Here is a 21,058-nt window from a genome sequence, read left to right as displayed (position 1 = left end):
CCAGACTCCTGGCTATCGATATCGTCATATCTAGCACGCGGGCGCGACCGGCGTGGTGTGAGGGCCGGGCACGGCGAGGCCGGAGGCGCGGAGATGAGAGGCTCCATCGTGCCGTGCATGCCCTCCCGACCGGGCAGCGGATCTAGCTGCCGGCGGGGCTGGCATGTACTGTACTAGTTCGAGCATATCTCCTCTCTTCTGACATGTGCACACAAATGGCAGTGACACACAAATCCGAGGTATATATACACGCAACGGCGCAAATACTTCCAACCGCACCCCGCCATCGCTTCTTCGGGCTCTCCGGAGCCGGGGCACACCATGCCAAGTTCCCTCCACTACCAGCGCGTCGGTTCCTCCACTGAATCCAGGAGCAACCGAACAAAGCAACCGTTCTCTCTTCCTTCCTCACTTTGTTTCAGCGAAAGCAACCGTTCTCAAAACACAAGAAGAAACCAGAGCAGATTTTTCACGCCAGCAAGCGATCAAACCCAAGCGATCGATCCTCTGTGCTACTATTACGTGCCATGCCACGCAGATACGGCCAAGTCTCGAGCGGCAGCGGGGAGGAGAGCGCGTCATGGTCATGGAGATGGCGAGCGCGAGGAGGCGGGCGAGGCAGCTCAGCGGCGACCACGCCGTGCTCTGGAGCGCCTGCGTCCTCCTCTCCGCCGCCTCGCTGCTCCTCGCCGCCACCCTCTCCTCGGGCTTCGGGGCCGCCAGGCTCGCCGGGGAGGTCAGCGTGGTCGTCAGGGCACGCGCCGGCGCCGTCGTCTTGACGACGGACGGAGACGCCGCCGTCGACAACGCCCGCCGGTACTGCGGCCACGTTGATCACGACGGCATGTTAACCGACGGCGAGTGGGTGCGCGAGGAAGCGGGCGTGGCCCCCCTGTACGACTCGAGGGAGTGCCCTTTCGTCGACGTGGGGTTCCAGTGCCGGGAGAACGGCCGGCCGGACGACGGGTACGCCAGGTGGAGGTGGCGTCCGAGGCGCTGCGAGCTCCCGAGGTTTGCACCATGGCGGCATGGTTTCATGGATGGAACTGCACTTTTTTATTATTATCTGTTATTAGTTAACAACTTAACATTGCTCGTCGATCGCTTGCAGGTTCGACGCCGAGAAACTGCTGGAGGTGCTCCGGAACCGCCGGCTGGTGTTCGTCGGCGACTCGATCGGGCGCAACCAGTGGGAGTCGATGCTCTGCATGCTCTCCTCCGCCGTCGCCGACGCCGGGGCCTCGGTGCGCGAGGAGCACGGGAGCCCCATCACCAAGCACAAGGGCTTCCTCTCCTTCCGGTTCCTCCGCCACAACCTCACGGTGGAGCACTACCGGTCGCCGTACCTGGTCCGGCGCGGCGGCCGCCCCCGCCGCGCGCCCAGGCACGTCCGCTCCACGCTCCAGCTCCGCGCTATGGACTCCAGGGCGCACCTGTGGAAGGGCGCCGACGTGCTCGTCTTCAACTCCGGCCACTGGTGGAACCACGACCGGCTCCAGCAGCTGTATGTGTGTTTTATGGATCGCTTAAAATGGCTGCTCCTCGGGTTCCATGGCTTGACCTTGCTGTGCCAGGCATTGCTACTTCCAGGAAGGCAAGAGGCTGAGGCTGGACATGAGCGTGGAGGCGGCCTACCAGAGGGCCATGGACACAGTGCACGAATGGGTCCAGAAGGAGGTGGACGGCAGCAAGACCCTGGCCGTGTTCAGAACCTACTCGCCGGCGCACAATAGGCACGTCTCCTCTGCTGGTCTTGTGAATTTCAGCCATGATTTGCACAGATAAGTAGCAATTTGCTTGTTGCTTTGCAGGGGCACAAATGGCGGGAGCTGCGGCAAGGAGACGCTGCCGGAGCTGAACATGACCGGAATCTCGCTGGGCCGGTGGCCGGGAATGCTGCAGCCGGCGTTTGGGGGACCGGAATCGGCCGTGGTGAGGGACCTGCGTGTGATGAACGTGACGCTGATGACGGCGCACAGGAGGGACGGCCACCCGGCGGTGTACAATGTGGAGCCGTCGGCGAGGATGCTGGTGGGGCAGAGGGAGGACTGCAGCCACTGGTGCCTGCCCGGTGTGCCCGACGCGTGGAACGAGCTCCTCTACGCCATGGTTCTCGCCAGGCTTTCTTAGACGTTCTCTTGACTGACGTGTATGTACATTTACTTCGCATTTGGATTTTTTGTTTCTTTTCAAAAAGGAGTAATTATTCACCTAGAATTTACAAAGTAGTAATACATTAATAAGTTTGAAGCTACCATTGGCAACATCCTTGTTACTCCTATCCACTTGATGAAGGGGTGTATATTGTCGGGGCTGCATACTCACACCTCACACCAAAGCCCAACATCTAAAGTGGGAGACCTCAGCCAAGCCGAACTGCCGGGTCTGGGTCACACACTGGTCCAGCGCACTCTCAGTGTGCACCGCATGCGCGCGCTGCAGAGGCCGTCACCACCATATTCCACCAATTCATCTTCAGAGCAGGTAGTAATGCATCGACCCTGCCAGACCTGCCGTCGACGCCACCACCTCCCTACACGCGTTCATCATCACACATCCTTCACCCAATAGTTTATTGATTTCGAAGAAGGTAGTGTGGATTTTTTGATTTCCTAAAAGAGTTTTGGTTGAACATTTTTTTTCTCCGAAGAAGACAAAAAATATAATAAAGAATAAAATATGCTCCAGTGATTATGCTCCATACTGGGTAAAAATCTCATTGGTGTACACACCGTCGTGAACAACAATTGGTTCTTCGTTCGGTGTAGCGTAGACCATAAACGTGAAAAAATAATATCAAAGGAGAAGAGCTTTTGTCACTAAAAACCAAATCATTTCTACATAGGCAAATGGACCATAATAAAGCATACACTCTCACTCTTATTAGCATTCTGAATCTATTTGAAGTACCGTCCAACGAGTGATAAAAAATATTGGCAACACTTGTGCGTGGATAAAGATTGAACGCTATTTGGATGTTTGGCGCGCAAACTTGAACTAGAAAAAGTGGTGCTTGATTGTCTAGTCGTGAGTACAAATGCTACACTTCTTCTTTCCTTGGCAATTGCAACAATGATGTTATCTTTGGTTAATACAACTTCCCTCCGAAGATACTACACGGAGATTTTAACCTTTAGTGGAATTTTCGACTTTCAAATTTTCTTGTTATTATTACTGGGACCTCTGAACGTGTGAGCGATGGTAGACTGTGAATGACCCATATGTAGTGAGGTTCCAGCGAAACACATTTCATCCTTGTATTAGATTAATCTAATCAGGATAAAAGATTTTGCCATGACATAATACGGAGGCCAATCAAATCCCGCCCGAAAAAATATCCAACGAGGATGAATTGAGCACATGTGCAAGAGTGTCATTCTTATCGCGAACAATATGATACAAAGCTGAATATTGTTGTCGGAGGCTCGCATTGTGTAACGCCCACGATGCGGCTATATCTCCTACGTGTCGAGGCACGACTTAGAGGCATAACCGCATTGTAGGAATTGTCGCAAGAAGGGTCATCTTCACACAATCCCATGTAATGAACAAGAATGGGATAACGAGAGTTGGCTTACAATCGCCACTTCACACAATACATAAATTAATTCATACATCATCCAAAATCCACACATAGACCGACTACGGTCAAAACCAAATGAAAATAAGATAAACCCCAAATGCTATATCCCCGATCGTCCCAACTAGGCTCCACTACTGATCATCAGGAAACGAAACATAGTAACGACCACGTTCCTCGTCGAACTCCCACTTGAGCTCGGTTGCCTCCTCTGCACTGGTATCGTCGGCACCTGCAACTGTTTTGGTAGAATCTGTGAGTCACGAGGACTCAGCAATCTCACACCCGCGAGATCAAGACTATTTAAGCTTATAGGAAAGGATGGTGTAATGAGGTGGAGCTGCAGCAAGCACAAAGCATATATGGTGGCTAACAAACGCAAATGAGAGCGAGAAGAGAAGCAACGCAACGGTCGCGAAGCTAGAAAAGATCAAGAAGTGATCCTGAAACTACTTACGGTCATGCATAACTCAAACCGTGTTCACTTCCCGGACTCCGCCGAGAAGAGACCATCACGGCTACATACACAGTTGATGTATTTTAATTAAGTCAAATGTCAAGTTCTCTACAACCGGACATTAACAAATTCCCATCTGCCTCATAATCGCGGTCACGGCTTTCGAAAGATAATACTGTTGGAAATATGCCCTAGAGGCAATAATAAATGGTTATTATTATATTTATTTGTTCATGATAATTGTCTATTGTTCATGCTATAATTGTGTTATCCGGAAATCGTAATACATGTGTGAATACATAGACCACAACGTGTCCCTAGTAAGCCTCTAGTTGACTAGCTTGTTGATCAACAGATAGTCATGGTTTCCTGACTATGGACATTGGATGTCATTGATAACGGGATCACATCATTAGGAGAATGATGTGATGGACAAGACCCAATCTTAAGCATAGCACAAAAGATCGTGTAGTTCGTTTGCTAGAGCTTTTCCAATGTCAAGTATCATTTCCTTAGACCATGAGATCGTGCAACTCCTGGATACCGTAGGAGTGCTTTGGGTGTACCAAACGTCACAACGTAACTGGGTGACTATAAAGGTGCACTACGGGCATTTCCGAAAGTGTCTGTTGAGTTGGCATGGATCGAGACTGGGATTTGTCACTCCGTATGACGGAGAGGTATCTCTGGGCCCACTCGGTAATGCATCATCATAACGAGCTCAATGTGACTAAGGAGTTAGCCACAGGATCATGCATTACGGTACGAGTAAAGTGACTTGCCGGTAACGAGATTGAACAAGGTATTGGGATACCGACGATCGAATCTCGGGCAAGTAACGTACCGATTGACAAAGGGAATTGTATACGGGATTGATTGAATCCTCGACATCGTGGTTCATCCGATGAGATCATCGTGGAACATGTGGGAGCCAACATGGGTATCCAGATCCCGCTGTTGGTTATTGACCGGAGAGGCGTCTCGGTCATGTCTGCATGTCTCCCGAACCCGTAGGGTCTACACACTTAAGGTTCGGTGACGCTAGGGTTGTAGAGATATTAGTATGCGGAAACCCGAAAGTTGTTCGGAGTCCCGGATGAGACCCCGGACGTCACGAGGAGTTCCGGAATGGTCCGGAGGTGAAGAATTATATATAGGAAGTCCAGTTTCGGCCACCGGGAAAGTTTCGGGGGTTATCGGTATTGTACCGGGACCACCGGAAGGGTCCCGGGGGTCCACCGGGTGGGTCCACCTATCCCGGAGGGCCCCATGGGCTGAAGTGGGAGGGGAACCAGCCCCTAGTGGGCTGGTGCGCCCCCCATGGGCCTCCCCCTGCGCCTAGGGTTGGAAACCCTAGGGGTGGGGGGCGCCCCACGTGACTTGGGGGGGGGGAAGTTTCCCTCCCCCTTGGCCGCCCCCCCATAGATGGGATCCCAGGGCCGGCCCCCCCCAGGGGGCCTATATAAAGGGGGGGAGGGAGGGCTTCTGTACCCTAGCCCCTGGCGCCTCCCTCTCCCTCCCGTGACACCTCTCTCTCCCGCTTGTGCTTGGCGAAGCCCTGCCGGGATTCCCGCTACTTCCACCACCACGCCGTCGTGCTGCTGGATCTCCATCAACCTCTCCTTCCCCCTTGCTGGATCAAGAAGGAGGAGACGTCGCTGCTCCGTACGTGTGTTGAAAGCGGAGGTGCCGTCCGTTCGGCGCTCGGTCATCGGTGATTTGGATCACGACGAGTACGACTCCATCAACCCCGTTCACTTGAACGCTTCCGCTCTCGATCTACTAGGGTATGTAGATGCACTCCTTCCCTCTCGTTGCTAGTAGACTCCATAGATGGATCTTGGTGATGCGTAGAAAATTTTAAAATTCTGCTACGATCTCCAACAGTGGCATCATGAGCCAGGCCTATGCGTAGTTACTATGCACGAGTAGAACACAAAGTAGTTGTGGGCGTCGATGTGGTCAATTTTTCTTGCCACTACTAGTCTTATCTTGTTTCGGCGGTATTGTGGGATGAAGCGGCCCGGACCGACCTTACACGTACGCTTACGTGAGACAAGTTCCACCGACTGACATGCACTAGTTGCATAAGGTGGCTAGCGGGTGTCTGTCTCTCCCACTTTAGTCGGAACGGATTCGATGAAAAGGGTCCTTATGAAGGGTAAATAGAAATTGGCATATCACGTTGTGGTTTTACGTAGGTAAGAAACGTTCTTGCTAGAAACCTATAGAAGCCACGTAAAAACTTGCAACAACAATTAGAGGACGTCTAACTTGTTTTTGCAGCATGTGCCTTGTGATGTGATATGGCCAAAAGGATGTGATGAATGAGATATATGTTATGTATGAGATTGATCATATTCTTGTAATAGGAATCACGACTTGCATGTCGATGAGTATGACAACTGGCAGGAGCCATAGGAGTTGTCTTTATTTTTTGTATGACCTGCGTGTCATTGAACAACGCCATGTAAATTACTTTACTTTATTGATAAACGCGTTAGCCATAGAAGTAGAAGTAATCGTTGGCGTGACAACTTCATGAAGACACGATGATGGAGATCATGGTGTCATGCCGGTGACGAAGATGATCATGGCGCCCCGAAGATGGAGATCAAAGGAGCAAAATGATATTGGCCATATCATGTCACTATTTGATTACATGTGGTGTTTATCATGTTTTGCATCTTATTTGCTTAGAACGACGGTAGTAAGTAAGATGATCCCTTATAATAATTTCAAGAAAGTGTTCCCCCTAACTGTGCACCGTTGCGAAGGTTCGTTGTTTCGAAGCACCACGTGATGATCGGGTGTGATAGATTCTAACGTTCGCATACAACGAGTGTTGACGAGCCTAGCATGTACAGACATGGCCTCGGAACACACGCAATACACTTAGGTTGACTTGACGAGCCTAGCATGTACAGACATGGCCTCGGAACACGGAAGACCGAGAGGTCGAGCATGAGTCGTATAGAAGATACGATCAACATGGAGATGTTCACCGATCTTGACTAGTCCGTCTCACGTGATGATCGGACACAGCCTAGTTAACTCGGATCATGTTTCACTTAGATGACTAGAGGGATGTCTATCTGAGTGGGAGTTCATTGAATAATTTGATTAGATGAACTTAATTATCATGAACTTAGTCTAAAATCTTTACAATATGTCTTGTAGATCAAATGGCCCACGTTGTCCTCAACTTCAACGCGTTCCTAGAGAAAACCAAGCTGAAAGATGATGGCAGCAACTATACGGACTGGGTCCGGAACCTGAGGATCATCCTCATAGCTGCCAAGAAAGATTATGTCCTAGAAGCACCACTAGGTGAAGCACCCATCCCAGAGAACCAAGACGTTATGAACGCTTGGCAATCATGTGCTGATGATTACTCCCTCGTTCAGTGCGGCATGCTTTACAGCTTAGAACCGGGGCTCCAAAAGCGTTTTGAGAAACATGGAGCATATGAGATGTTCGAAGAGCTGAAAATGGTTTTCCAAGCTCATGCCCGGGTCGAGAGATATGAAGTCTCCGACAAGTTCTTCAGTTGTAAAATGGAGGAAAATAGTTCTGTCAGTGAGCACATACTCAGAATGTCTGGGTTACACAACCACTTGTCTCAGCTGGGAGTGAATCTCCCGGATGACGCGGTCATTGACAGAATCCTTCAGTCGCTTCCACCAAGCTACAAGAGCTTTGTGATGAACTTCAATATGCAGGGGATGGAGAAGACCATTCCTGAGGTATATTCAATGCTGAAATCAGCAGAGGTGGAGATCAAAAAGGAACATCAAGTGTTGATGGTGAATAAAACCACTAAGTTCAAGAAAGGCAAGGGTAAGAAGAACTTCAAGAAAGACGGCAAGGGAGTTGCCACGCCCGGTAAACCAGTTGTCGGGAAGAAGCCAAGGAATGGACCCAAGCCTGAGACTGAGTGCTTTTATTGCAAGGGAAGTGGTCACTGGAAGCGGAACTGCCCCAAATACTTAGCGGACAAGAAGGCCGGCAACACCAAAGGTATATGTGATATACATGTAATTGATGTGTACCTTACCAGTACTCGTAGTAGCTCCTGGGTATTTGATACCGGTGCGGTTGCTCATATTTGTAACTCAAAACAGGAACTACGGAATAAACGGAGACTGGCGAAGGACGAGGTGACGATGCGCGTCGGGAATGGTTCCAAGGTCGATGTGATCGCCGTCGGCACGCTACCTCTGCATCTACCCACGGGATTAGTTTTAAACCTCAATAATTGTTATTTAGTGCCAGCTTTGAGCATGAACATTGTATCTGGATCTCGTTTAATTCGAGATGGCTACTCATTTAAATCCGAGAATAATGGTTGTTCTATTTATTTGAGAGATATGTTTTACGGTCATGCCCCGCTGGTTAATGGTTTATTCTTGATGAATCTCGAACGTGATGTTACACATATTCATAATGTGAATACCAAAAGATGTACAGTTGATAACGATAGTCCCACATATCTGTGGCACTGCCGCCTTGGTCACATTGGTGTCAAGCGCATGAAGAAGCTCCATGCAGATGGACTTTTGGAGTCTCTTGATTACGAATCATTTGACACGTGCGAACCATGCCTCATGGGTAAGATGACCAAGACTCCGTTCTCCGGAACAATGGAGCGAGCAACCAACTTATTGGAAATCATACATACCGATGTGTGCGGTCCAATGAGTGTTGAGGCTCGCGGTGGCTATCGTTATGTTCTCACTCTCACTGATGACTTAAGTAGATATGGGTATGTCTACCTAATGAAACACAAGTCTGAGACCTTTGAAAAGTTCAAGGAATTTCAGAGTGAGGTTGAGAATCAACGTGACAGAAAAATAAAGTTCTTACGATCAGATCGTGGAGGAGAATATTTAAGTCACGAATTTGGTACGCACTTAAGGAAATGTGGAATCGTTTCACAACTCACGCCGCCTGGAACACCTCAGAGAAATGGTGTGTCCGAACGTCGTAATCGCACTCTATTGGATATGGTGCGATCTATGATGTCTCTTACCGATCTACCGCTCTCATTTTGGGGCTATGCTTTAGAGACTGCCGCATTCACTTTAAATAGGGCTTCATCGAAATCCGTTGAGACGACACCGTATGAATTATGGTTTGGGAAAAAACCTAAGCTGTCGTTTCTAAAAGTTTGGGGATGCGATGCTTATGTCAAGAAGCTTTAACCTGAAAAGCTCGAACCCAAGTCGGAAAAATGCATCTTCATAGGATACCCTAAGGAAACCATTGGGTATACCTTCTACCTCAGATCCGAAGGCAAGATCTTTGTTGCCAAGAATGGGTCCTTTCTGGAGAAAGAGTTTCTCTCGAAAGAATTAAGTGGGAGGAAAGTGGAACTTGATGAGGTGATAGTCACCCCTTCCGAACCGGAAAGCAGTGCAGCGCGGGAAGATGTTCCTGTGGTGCCTACACCGACTGGGGAGGAAGTTAATGATGATGATCATGAAGCTTCGGATCAAGTTACTGCTGAACTTCGTAGGTCCACAAGGACACGTTCCGCACCAGAGTGGTATGGCGACCCTGTCCTGGAAATCATGTTGTTAGACAACGGTGAACCTTCGAACTATGAAGAAGCGATGGCGGGCCCGGATTCCGACAAATGGCTAGAAGCCATGAAATCCGAGATAGGATCCATGTATGAAAACGAAGTATGGACTTTGACTGACTTGCCCGATGATCGGCGAGCCATAGAAAAGAAATGGATCTTTAAGAAGAATACATACGCGGATGGTAACGTGACCATCTATAAGGCTCGACTTGTCGCTAAGGGTTATCGACAAGTTCAAGGGGTTGACTACGATGAGACTTTCTCACCCGTAGCGAAGCTGAAGTCCGTCCGAATCATGTTAGCAATTGCCGCATTCTATGATTATGAGATATGGCAAATGGACGTCAAAACGGCATTCCTTAACGGCTTTCTTAAGGAAGAATTGTATATGATGTAGCCGGAAGGTTTTGTCGATCCTAAGAATGCTAACAAGGTATGCAAGCTCCAGCGCTCCATCTATGGGCTGGTGCAAGCATCTCGGAGTTGGAACATTCGATTTGATGAGATGATCAAAGCGTTTGGGTTTACACAGACTTATGGAGAAGCCTGTGTTTACAAGAAAGTGAGTGGGAGCTCTGTAGCATTTCTCTTATTATATGTGGATGACATACTATTGATGGGAAATGATATAGAATTCTTGGAAAGTATAAAGGCCTATTTGAATAAGTGTTTTTCAATGAAGGACCTTGGAGAAGCTGCTTATATATTAGGCATCAAGATTTATAGAGATAGATCAAGACGCCTCATTGGTCTTTCACAGAGTACGTACCTTGACAAGATATTGAAGAAGTTCAATATGGATCAGTCCAAGAAGGGGTTCTTGCCTGTATTGCAAGGTGTGCAATTGAGCACGGCTCAATGCCCGACCACGGCAGAAGATAGAGAAAAGATGAGTGTCATCCCCTATGCCTCGGCCATAGGGTCTATTATGTATGCCATGCTGTGTACCAGACCTGATGTAAACCTTGCCGTAAGTTTGGTAGGAAGGTACCAAAGTAATCCCAACATGGAACACTGGACAGCGGTCAAGAATATCCTGAAGTACCTGAAGAGGACTAAGGATATGTTTCTCGTTTATGGAGGTGACGAAGAGCTCGTCGTAAAGGGTTACGTCGACGCTAGCTTCGACACAGATCTGGATGACTCGAAGTCACAAACCGGATACGTGTATATTTTGAATGGAGGGGCAGTAAGCTGGTGCAGTTGCAAGCAAAGCGTCGTGGCGGGATCTACATGTGAAGCGGAGTGCATGGCAGCCTCAGAGGCAGCGCAAGAAGCAATCTGGATGAAGGAGTTCATTACCGACCTAGGGGTGATTCCCAATGCGTCGGGCCCGATGACTCTCTTCTGTGACAACACTGGAGCTATTGCCCTTGCCAAGGAGCCCAGGTTTCACAGGAAGACCAGGCATATCAAGCGTCGCTTCAACTCCATTCGTGAAAGTGTTCAAAATGGAGACATAGATATTTGTAAAGTCCATACGGACCTGAATGTAGCAGATCCATTGACTAAACCTCTCCCTAGAGCAAAACATGATCAACACCAGAACTCTATGGGTGTTTGATTCATCACAATGTAACTAGATTATTGACTCTAGTGCAAGTGGGAGACTGTTGGAAATATGCCCTAGAGGCAATAATAAATGGTTATTATTATATTTCTTTGTTCATGATAATTGTCTATTGTTCATGCTATAATTGTGTTATCCAGAAATCATAATACATGTGTGAATACATAGACCACAACGTGTCCCTAGTAAGCCTCTAGTTGACTAGCTCGTTGATCAATAGATAGTCATGGTTTCCTGACTATGGACATTGGATGTCATTGATAACGGGATCACATCATTAGGAGAATGATGTGATGGACAAGACCCAATCCTAAGCATAGCACAAAAGATCGTGTAGTTTCGTTTGCTAGAGCTTTTCCAATGTCAAGTATCATTTCCTTAGACCATGAGATCGTGCAACTCCCGGATACCGTAGGAGTGCTTTGGGTGTACCAAACGTCACAACGTAACTGGGCGACTATAAAGGTGCACTACGGGTATCTCCGAAAGTGTCTGTTGAGTTGGCACGGATCGAGACTGGGATTTGTCACTCCGTATGACGGAGAGGTATCTCTGGGCCCACTCGGTAATGCATCATCATAATGAGCTCAATGTGACTAAGGAGTTAGCCACGGGATCATGCATTACGGTACGAGTAAAGTGACTTGCCGGTAACGAGATTGAACAAGGTATTGGGATACTGACGATCGAATCTCGGGCAAGTAACGTACCGATTGACAAAGGGAATTGTATACGGGATTGATTGAATCCTCGACATCGTGGTTCATCCGATGAGATGATCGTGGAACATGTGGGGGCCAACATGGGTATCCAGATCCCGCTGTTGGTTATTGACCGGAGAGGCGTCTCGGTCATGTCTGCATGTCTCCCGAACCCATAGGGTCTACACACTTAAGGTTCGGTGACGCTAGGGTTGTAGAGATATTAGTATGCGGAAACCCGAAAGTTGTTCGGAGTCCCGGATGAGATCCCGTACGTCACGAGGAGTTATGGAATGGTCCGGAGGTGAAGAATTATATATAGGGAGTCCAGTTTCGGCCACAGGGAAAGTTTCGGGGGTTATCGGTATTGTACCGGGACCACTGGAAGGGTCCCGGAGGTCCACCGGGTGGGTCCACCTATGCCGGAGGGCCCCATGGGCTGAAGTGGGAGGGGAACCAGCCCCTAGTGGGCTGGTGCGCCCCCCATGGGCCTCCCCCTGCGCCTAGGGTTGGAAACCCTGGGGGTGGGGGGCGCCCCACCTGACTTGGAGGGGGGGGGAAGTTTCCCCCCTTGGCCGCCGCCCCCCCATAGATGGGATCCCAGGGCCGGCGCCCCCCAGGGGGCCTATATAAAGGGGGGAGGGAGGGCTGCTGTACCCTAGCCCCTGGCGCCTCCCTCTCCCTCCCGTGACACCTCTCTCTCCCGCTTGTGCTTGGCGAAGCCCTGCCGGGATTCCCGCTACTTCCACCACCACGCCGTCATGCTACTGGATCTCCATCAACCTCTCCTTCCCCCTTGCTGGATCAAGAAGGAGGAGACGTCGCTGCTCCGTACGTGTGTTGAACGCGGAGGTGCCGTCCGTTCGACGCTCGGTCATCGGTGATTTGGATCACGACGAGTACGACTCCATCAACCCCGTTCACTTGAACGCTTCCGCTCGCGATCTACAAGGGTATGTAGATGCACTCCTTCCCTCTCGTTGCTAGTAGACTCCATAGATGGATCTTGGTGATGCGTAGAAAATTTTAAAATTCTGCTACGATCTCCAACAAATACCCTGCAGGGGTGTCCCAACTTAGCCCATTATAAGCTCTCACGGTCAACGAAGGATAAACCTTCTCCCAGGAAAACCCGATCAGTCTCGGAATCCCGGTTTACAAGACATTTCGACAATGGTAAAACAAGACCAGGAAAGCCGCCCGAATGTGCCGACAAATCCCGATAGGAGCTGCACATATCTCGTTCTCAGGGCACACCGGATTGTCCAAGCTTCCGATAGGCGAGCCCAGAGTTGCCCCTGGTGGCCACCGGCGACTGACAGTTTGGACCAATAATCAGGGGAGCACTGGCCCGGGGGTTTAAAATAAAGATGACCCTCGGGCTCGCGAAAACCCAAGGGAAAAAGGCTTAGGTGGGAAATGGTAAAACCAAAGTTGGGCCTTGCTGAAGGAGTTTTATTCAAGCCGAACTGTCAAGGGGGTCCCATAAATCACCCAACCGCGTAAGGAACGCAAACTCAAGGAACATAATACCGGTATGACGGAAACTAGGGCGGCAAGAGTGGAACAAAACACCAGGCATAAGGCCGAGCCTTCCACCCTTTACCAAATATATAGATGCATTAATTAAATAAGAGATATTGTGATATTCCAAAAATATCCATGTTCCAACATGGAACCAACTTCAACTTCACCTGCAACTAGCAACGCTATAAGAAGGGCTGAGCAAAAGCGGTAACTTAGCCAAACAACGGTTTGCTAGGAAAGGATGGTTAGAGGCTTGACATGGCAATATGGGATGCATGATATAGCAAGTGGTAGGTAGCACAGCATAGCAATAGAGTGAACAACTAGCAAAGCAAAGATAGAAGTGATTTCGAGGGTGTGGTCATCTTGCCTGCAAGGTTCTCAGAGTTGTCGAAAGCTTGATCCTCGTAAGCGTACTCAACAGGTTCCTCGTTCACGAACTCGTCTCCCGGCTCTACCCACAGCATGAACACAAGCAATGGAACCACAATCATTCACGAGAAATGCATAAGCAACATGATGCAATAGATGCATGATATGCGAGATGTGATATGCGATGCATATGCGTGCTCCGGAAGAAAAAGGATGAACAAGGCAGTAACTTGGAAAACCAAGTATGCCACTGGAAAGATGAGATGATTTCGGTCGAAATCGATATAAAGATCACCGGAAACGGATGCAGGGTTTGCAAATGGCAAGCAAAACAAGAATGACACGATTCTGCGATTAACAGCATGATAGCACTTAGAATACAACAAGTAACTATGCTACAGCACCCCAACATAGCAACAAAGTATATGGTAGTGATCTATAGGAGATGCTTGACAAACGATGAACACTGAGCTACGACTAGATCACACAATAACAGGTTCAAACAAGCATGGCAAAAGTGCAAAAGATATCAGGTTCACAGACTTAGTGAAAATACTGAACATGGCTGAAACAGCATCAGGTAGCAATGTTCAGAGCAAGCAAAACACATGCTACAGGAACTTAACATAGAAAAACAAGGCATAGCATGAATCTACTAAATGCATAGAACAAAAGTCCCTTACTGACCATGAGCCAAAAAGGACCAGAAGATATGATGGCACCCATGTAAACATAGCAAGTTTCGTTAACAGGTTTCAGACTTAGCAGAAAACAGAGCATGGCAGAAACAGTAATATGAAGGAACCTTGGTGAGCTTGATTCACTCACCACAAAGCAATTCATGACAAAAAAGCATACCTAAAGCAAGATGGCATGTTTATGCAGATATCCATGGCAAGAGCAAATACATAGCATGAAAGGATCAACTACAACAAGCTTGGCAAAATTGAATAACACGTAAACAATCTGCCAGAAATACTTTATAGCAAAATTAGAGAAAGATTAAGACATGTTATGACACTCCATAATTGCAAACAGGGGCATGGATAGATAGAGCACAACTATATCTACAAAACATCCTTACTGAACATACTCAAAATAAGCATGGATCTCACTGTAGACACATGGATACATGGCAACAAAATAACAGCAGTAACAGACAAAATCCTGTCCCTGAAAACAGAAACATCACGAAGCCTAGTTTGCATGCTTGTGCCAGTCACCACATAGATCACAAAAATACATGGCATAAACCTCTATAAAGATGGCATGGCATAGATCAAAACACCTGTAGAGCTCATGCCCATAAGATGCACACATCAATTGCAACAAAAATAACAAATCACCAATTTCTGATAGGTAACAGCAATAAACAGCACATAGCACTCTTGCACTAGAGATTTGGGCATCAAGATGGAATCTAATGAGCATGGCGAAATGGAACAAAATGAAGAGCATCTCGTGAAGAACATTTTGATATATTACACGCATGAAACAGAGCCGTATGCAAAGAGTTATGATGCAATGAACATGGCAACAGAATGTTGGAACTTCGGGACTTGGAGAAAAATTCGAGAGGGGGAGAAGTCAACCTTCGGTCCAGATCTCGTCGGCACGCGAACCGAGGCGGGCGGCTCGCCGGAGTTCGTCGTGGGGAGGCTCGGGGAAGGAGGAGGCGACGGGGACGGCGCGGGCGACGACCAGCGGGCGGCGGCGCGGTCCGGTGGTTGGCGGCGGACACAGGGTGGCGGGGAGGCGCGGTCGCGGGCGCGGCGGCTCGCGGGGGAGCGGGCGACCCGGGCGGCGGGGGAGATGGGCCGGGAGGGCCCGATCCGGGCTCTCCTGGCTGCGGCGGTGGAGACGGCGGGGTGGACACGTGGCGGCGGCGGATTGGGCGAGGGCGGCGGCGCGGACCGGACGTGTCCGGCGCGCGGAGGGAGCGTGGCTAGGGTTTGATTTGCGTGAGAATTTCGGGGGAGACACATATTTATAGGTAGAGGGAGCTAGGAGAGTCCAAATGAGGCACGGTTTTCGCCCACACGATCGTGATCGAACGACCGACAGCATGGAGGGGACTTAGATGGGTTTTTGGGCTGTTTGGAGGGGGATTTGCTGCAACACACAAAAGGACTTTGCGGTTACCCGGTTAACCATTGGAGCATCAAATGACCTCCAAATGGAACGAAACTTGACAGGTGGTCTACCGGTGGTATACCAAGGCCACTTGGCAAGCCTCGGTCCATTCCGAGAACGTTTAACACCCGCTCACGAAAAGAAACAAGAGGGGTGCGCCGGTGCACGTGGGAGTGTCGGATTGCAAAACGGACAACAGGGAAAATGCTCGGATGCATACGACGAACACGTATGCAAATGAGATGCACATGATGACATGATATGAGATGCATGACATGAACAAAATGCAAAACAAGAGACAAAACCCGACCACGAAGGGAATATCATAACACATAGCCGAAAATGGCAAGAGTTGGAGTTACTAATATGGAAAGTTACATCCGGGGTGTTACAACACTCCACCACTACGAGAGGATCTTGTCCCGAGATCTAGGACTGAAAGAACTCCGGATATTCGGAACGGAGGTGTTCCTCGTGCTCCCAGGTGGTTTCTCGGTCGGAATGGTGCGACCACTTCACTTTCAGGAATTTGATTGACTTGTTGCGAGTCTTGCGCTCTGTTTCTTCAAGAATAGCAACGGGGTGCTCATGATAAGACAGATCTTCTTGGAGATCAATCTCTTCGAAGTTGATGGTGCGCTCAGGAGTCTTGAAGCACTTGCGAAGCTGTGACACGTGGAACACATCGTGCACGTTCGCGAAGTTGGAGGGAAGCTCAAGTTGATAGGCGAGGTCGCCTCTTTTGCCAATGATCTTGAAAGGACCCACGTATCTAGGGGCAAGCTTCCCTTTGATACCGAAGCGACGAGTGCCTTTCATTGGAGAGACGCGGAGGTAGACATGGTCTCCGATCTCGAAAGCCAAATCACGGTGCTTGCTATCATAGTAACTCTTCTGGCGCGATTGCGCGGCTTTGAGATTTTCACGGATGACTTTACACATTTCTTCAGCCTCTGTGATTAAGTCATTGCCAAGAAGTTGGCGTTCACCAGTCTCTGACCAATTGAGAGGAGTACGACACTTTCTGCCATAGAGAATCTCAAATGGGGCCTTGCCCGAACTCGCTTGGAAGCTGTTGTTGTAGGAGAATTCGGCATATGGAACACAATCTTCCCACTTCATGCCAAAGGAAATGACACAAGCCCTGAGCATATCTTCAAGAATTTGATTGACTCGCTCGACTTGGCCACTAGTTTGAGGATGGAAAGCTGTGCTGAAGCGAATGTTGGTGCCCATGGCCTTCTGGAAGGAGTCCCAGAACTTAGAAGTGAAGATGCTTCCATGATCTGAAGAAATCAATTGTGGAATGCCGTGCAAGGAGACAATCCTGGTGGTGTATAGCTCTGCCAACTGAGCTGCTGTGATAGATTCTTTGATTGGAAGGAAATGAGCCACTTTAGTAAGCTTGTCGATGACAACGAAGATAGCATCATTTCCGCGCTTGGACTTTGGAAATCCAGTCACGAAGTCCATTTCGATATGATCAAACTTCCATTCTGGGATAGCAAGAGGTTGGAGGAGACCAGCTGGTCGTTGGTGTTCTGCTTTCACCCTTCGACAGACATCACATTCATTCACGAATTGAGCGATTTCTCGCTTCATTCGAGTCCACCAATACGACTGCTTGAGGTCATGGTACATCTTCGTACTTCCAGGATGAATGGAAAGAAGAGAATTGTGCGCCTCGTTCATAATGACTTTCCTTAGATCACCTTTAGGAACCACAATCCGGTCCTCGAAGAATAAAGTGTCTCTGTCATCAATGCGATAGCACTTGTATTTGGAAAGACCCTTGTCGATACCACGTTTCACCTTCTTCACCATGGTATCCAGGAGTTGTGCCTCATGAATTTGATCTTCCAAAGTAGGAGAGACTAGGAGGTTGGCAAGAAATCCTTGAGGAACAACTTGGAGATTGAGTTTGCGGAAAGCTTCACAAAGGTCCGGTTGGAATGGCTTGATAATTAAACTGTTGCAATAAGCCTTCCTGCTCAAAGCATCTGCAATGACATTGGCCTTTCCTGGAGTATATTCAATACTCGGATTGTACTCTTGAATCATTTCGACCCATCGAGTTTGCCTGAGGTTGAGGTTTGGCTGAGTGAAGATGTACTTGAGACTCTTGTGATCGGTGAATATGTCCACTTTTCTTCCCAACAAGAGATGTCTTCATGTTATTAATGCATGGACAACTGCCGCCAACTCAAGATCGTGAGTGGGGTAGTTCTTTTCATTGGGCTTCAACTGACGAGAGGTATAGGCCACAACTTTCTTCTCTTGCATTAACATAGCACCAAGACCTTGAAGAGAAGCATCACAGAAAACTTCGAATGGCTTGGATTCGTCAGGAGGAGTCAAGACAGGAGCTGTGACGAGTTTCTCTTTGAGAGTGTTGAAAGCAACGTCACACTCAGGAGTCCAGACATACTTCACATGTTTCTGGAGGAGGTTGGAAAGAGGCTTTGCAATCTTAGAGAAATTCTCAACGAATCTTCGGCAATAGCTTGCAAGACCAAGAAAACTGCGGAGCTGCTTGACATTCTGAGGAGGTTCCCAATTCACAATTGCAGACACCTTCTCGGGATTAACAGCGATGCCCTTGGCAGAGATGATATGACCAAGGTAAAGAACTTCATCAAGCCAAAACTCACATTTGGAAAACTTCGCATAGAATTGATACTCTCTGAGCTTGTCGAGCACCAATCGCAAATGTTTGGCATGATCCTTCTTATTCTTGGAGAAGACCAAGATATCATCGAGATACACTAGGACGAATTCATTGGTATAGGGGTTGAAGATGAAATTGATCATCCAAGAGAATGTTGGAGGAGCATTGACAAGGCCGAAAGACATGACAATATATTCATAAGAACCAAAGCTTGTTCTGAATGCTGTCTTGGGAATATCTTCTTCACGAATGCGAATCTGATGATAACCCATTCGAAGGTCAAGCTTGGAGAATACTTTAGCACCTTTAGGTTGCTCGAATAGCTCATTGATGTTGGGAAGTGGATACTTGTTCTTAATTGTCTTCTTGTTCAATGGACGGTAGTCGACACAAAGTCGGTCCGTGCCATCCTTCTTCTGGACAAAAAGAACACCACAACCCCATGGAGATGAACTCGGTCTGATCAAACCCAGACGCTCTTGTTCATCAAGCTGTTTCTTCAATTCTTTCAGCTCCTTGGGTCCAAGCTTGTATGGACGCTTGCAAACGGGTTCAGTGCCGGGCTGAAGATCGATAACGAACTGAACTGGCCGGTGCGGAGGCATACCCGGAAGCTCTTCTGGAAAGACATCTTGATACTCACAAACGACTGGAATTTGAGAAATAGCATCCAATTCGCCCTTCTCATTGAGAGAAAATAACCGAATGGTCTCGTCATGAGCGGCATAGATAATCACATCCTCAGAAGAGTGTGTCAATTGAATTTCCCTGGCAGCACAATCAAGTTGAGCCTTGTGCTTAGAAAGCCAGTCCATCCCGAGAATTAGATCAATATCCGAGTCACCAAGGACAATTGGTTTAGACAGAAATTTATAGTTGCCCATCTTGATAGAAACATCCGGAACCATGTAGCTTGCGTTCATGCATTTGCCCGGAGAGACAACTGCTAACGTTCTAGGCAATTCTTGGAAATGCAACTCATGCTTAGATGCAAATGGTCTTGAGATGAAACTAAGCGATGCACCAGTGTCAAAAAGAACTTTTGCAGGAAAATCATTAACTGAGAGATTACCCATTATCACATCAGTAGATTCCTCCGCTTGAGCTGCGTTCATCATGTTGACCTTTGCAAACTTGGGATTATGCTTGGTCACTGCATTGCTGGAAGATCTCACAGGAGGAGGAGGCGGAAGGCGCCTTTGATTGAAGCACTTGTTAGCATAGTGAACTTTCTGCTGACACTTGTTGCATCACCTCTGAGAGTGGACGATGATAAGGAGCATTCGACTTTGGAGCTTGATTCTGAGACTTGTTCTGATAGCCAGGGTTGGGTGGGTGGGAAGATCCATGGCCACCTTTGTTCTTCTGCTGGAAAGGCTGACGAAACGGAGGAGGAGAAGGCAACCAGAACTTCTGTTGCTTAGCAGCCACTAGTGAGGAAGAAGAAGACTGAACTGCGTCCCTGACTCTCTTCTTAGAAGCCTCACACTTGAGCTAAGCAGCCTCTTGCTTCAGTGCCATATTGTAGAAATCATCATACTTGGTCGACTCAAAAAGCACGAGAGGTAATTGCAAATCTTCTCTAAGGCCACCTCTGAATTGATAGATCATGCTCTTTTCATCAGGAACGTCTTGCTTAGCGAAGTGAGCGAGTTTCTGAAACTGAGTATTGTATTGATACACGGACATGCTGCCTTGCTTGAGATTGCGGAACTCCTCACGCTTGCTCTCAACAACACTTTGTGGAATGTGGTGAGCTTTGAAGTCTCGACGGAAATCATCCCAGGTAATCACACGACCTCCTCTGGAATCTTTGTATTGTTGCTACCACTCGGCAGCTTGATCCTTGAGTTGAAAAGAAGCGAACTTGACAAAGTCCTTAGGCCTGACATTGCTACATTCAAAATGCTTGTTGATGTCCACGAGCCAATCATCGGCATCTGTGGCCTCGGCACAGCAGCTGAAAGACTTCGGCTGATTTGCGAGGAACTGGTTGAGGGTAGCGAAGTGAGGCTGATTGTTGCCTTGGCCTTGATTTCCTTGATTGCCTTGCCCTTGGGTGCGTTCTTGCAAGAGTTGCAAAATCATCTGAGCATTGGCGTTGGTGGCTGCCATGATAGCTTGCCATGCCTCCGGAGGCGGAGGTGATGGCGGAGGGTTCGCCTGACTCCCCTCATTGCGTTCCGGATTCTGACGCGTTGGCGGAGCCATCCTGAAGAGGGTGACATCCGTTAGCATCTTGATAGACAAATAGACAAGTTGAATCAACGGATAGAAATTGCAACATATAGTCTTCACAATAAACATTCGAACAAGGATGAATGAATGAATTCCATAGTAAATCATCACACTTCCATTAAGGTGAGAAGCCACTTGATAAGAGATTGATGAATAAAATAACAAGGTGCAACTGGAACAAATAAGTGGTCAGGATTACCCAATCACAAACCAAATATCTGCGGG

General features: G+C 48.3%; 1 protein-coding gene across 1 annotated transcript; it reads left to right on the top strand.

The window, feature by feature from the left end:
* Positions 1 to 303: 303 nt before the first annotated feature.
* On the top strand, positions 304 to 2,264 carry LOC109748323 (protein trichome birefringence-like 11). Its single transcript, XM_020307357.4, has 4 exons — positions 304 to 1,011; positions 1,112 to 1,504; positions 1,575 to 1,733; positions 1,812 to 2,264. Exons 1-4 carry the CDS (start codon positions 581 to 583, stop codon positions 2,128 to 2,130), a joined length of 1,302 nt encoding a protein of 433 aa, XP_020162946.1. The 5' UTR covers positions 304 to 580; the 3' UTR covers positions 2,131 to 2,264.
* Positions 2,265 to 21,058: the final 18,794 nt, after the last annotated feature.

Source organism: Aegilops tauschii, chromosome 2, assembly GCF_002575655.3.
Source record: "Aegilops tauschii subsp. strangulata cultivar AL8/78 chromosome 2, Aet v6.0, whole genome shotgun sequence".
Taxonomy (NCBI): Eukaryota; Viridiplantae; Streptophyta; class Magnoliopsida; order Poales; family Poaceae; genus Aegilops; species Aegilops tauschii.
The sequence above is the reverse complement of the archived record's forward strand: the minus strand, read 5'-3'. Positions and strand labels throughout refer to the sequence as shown.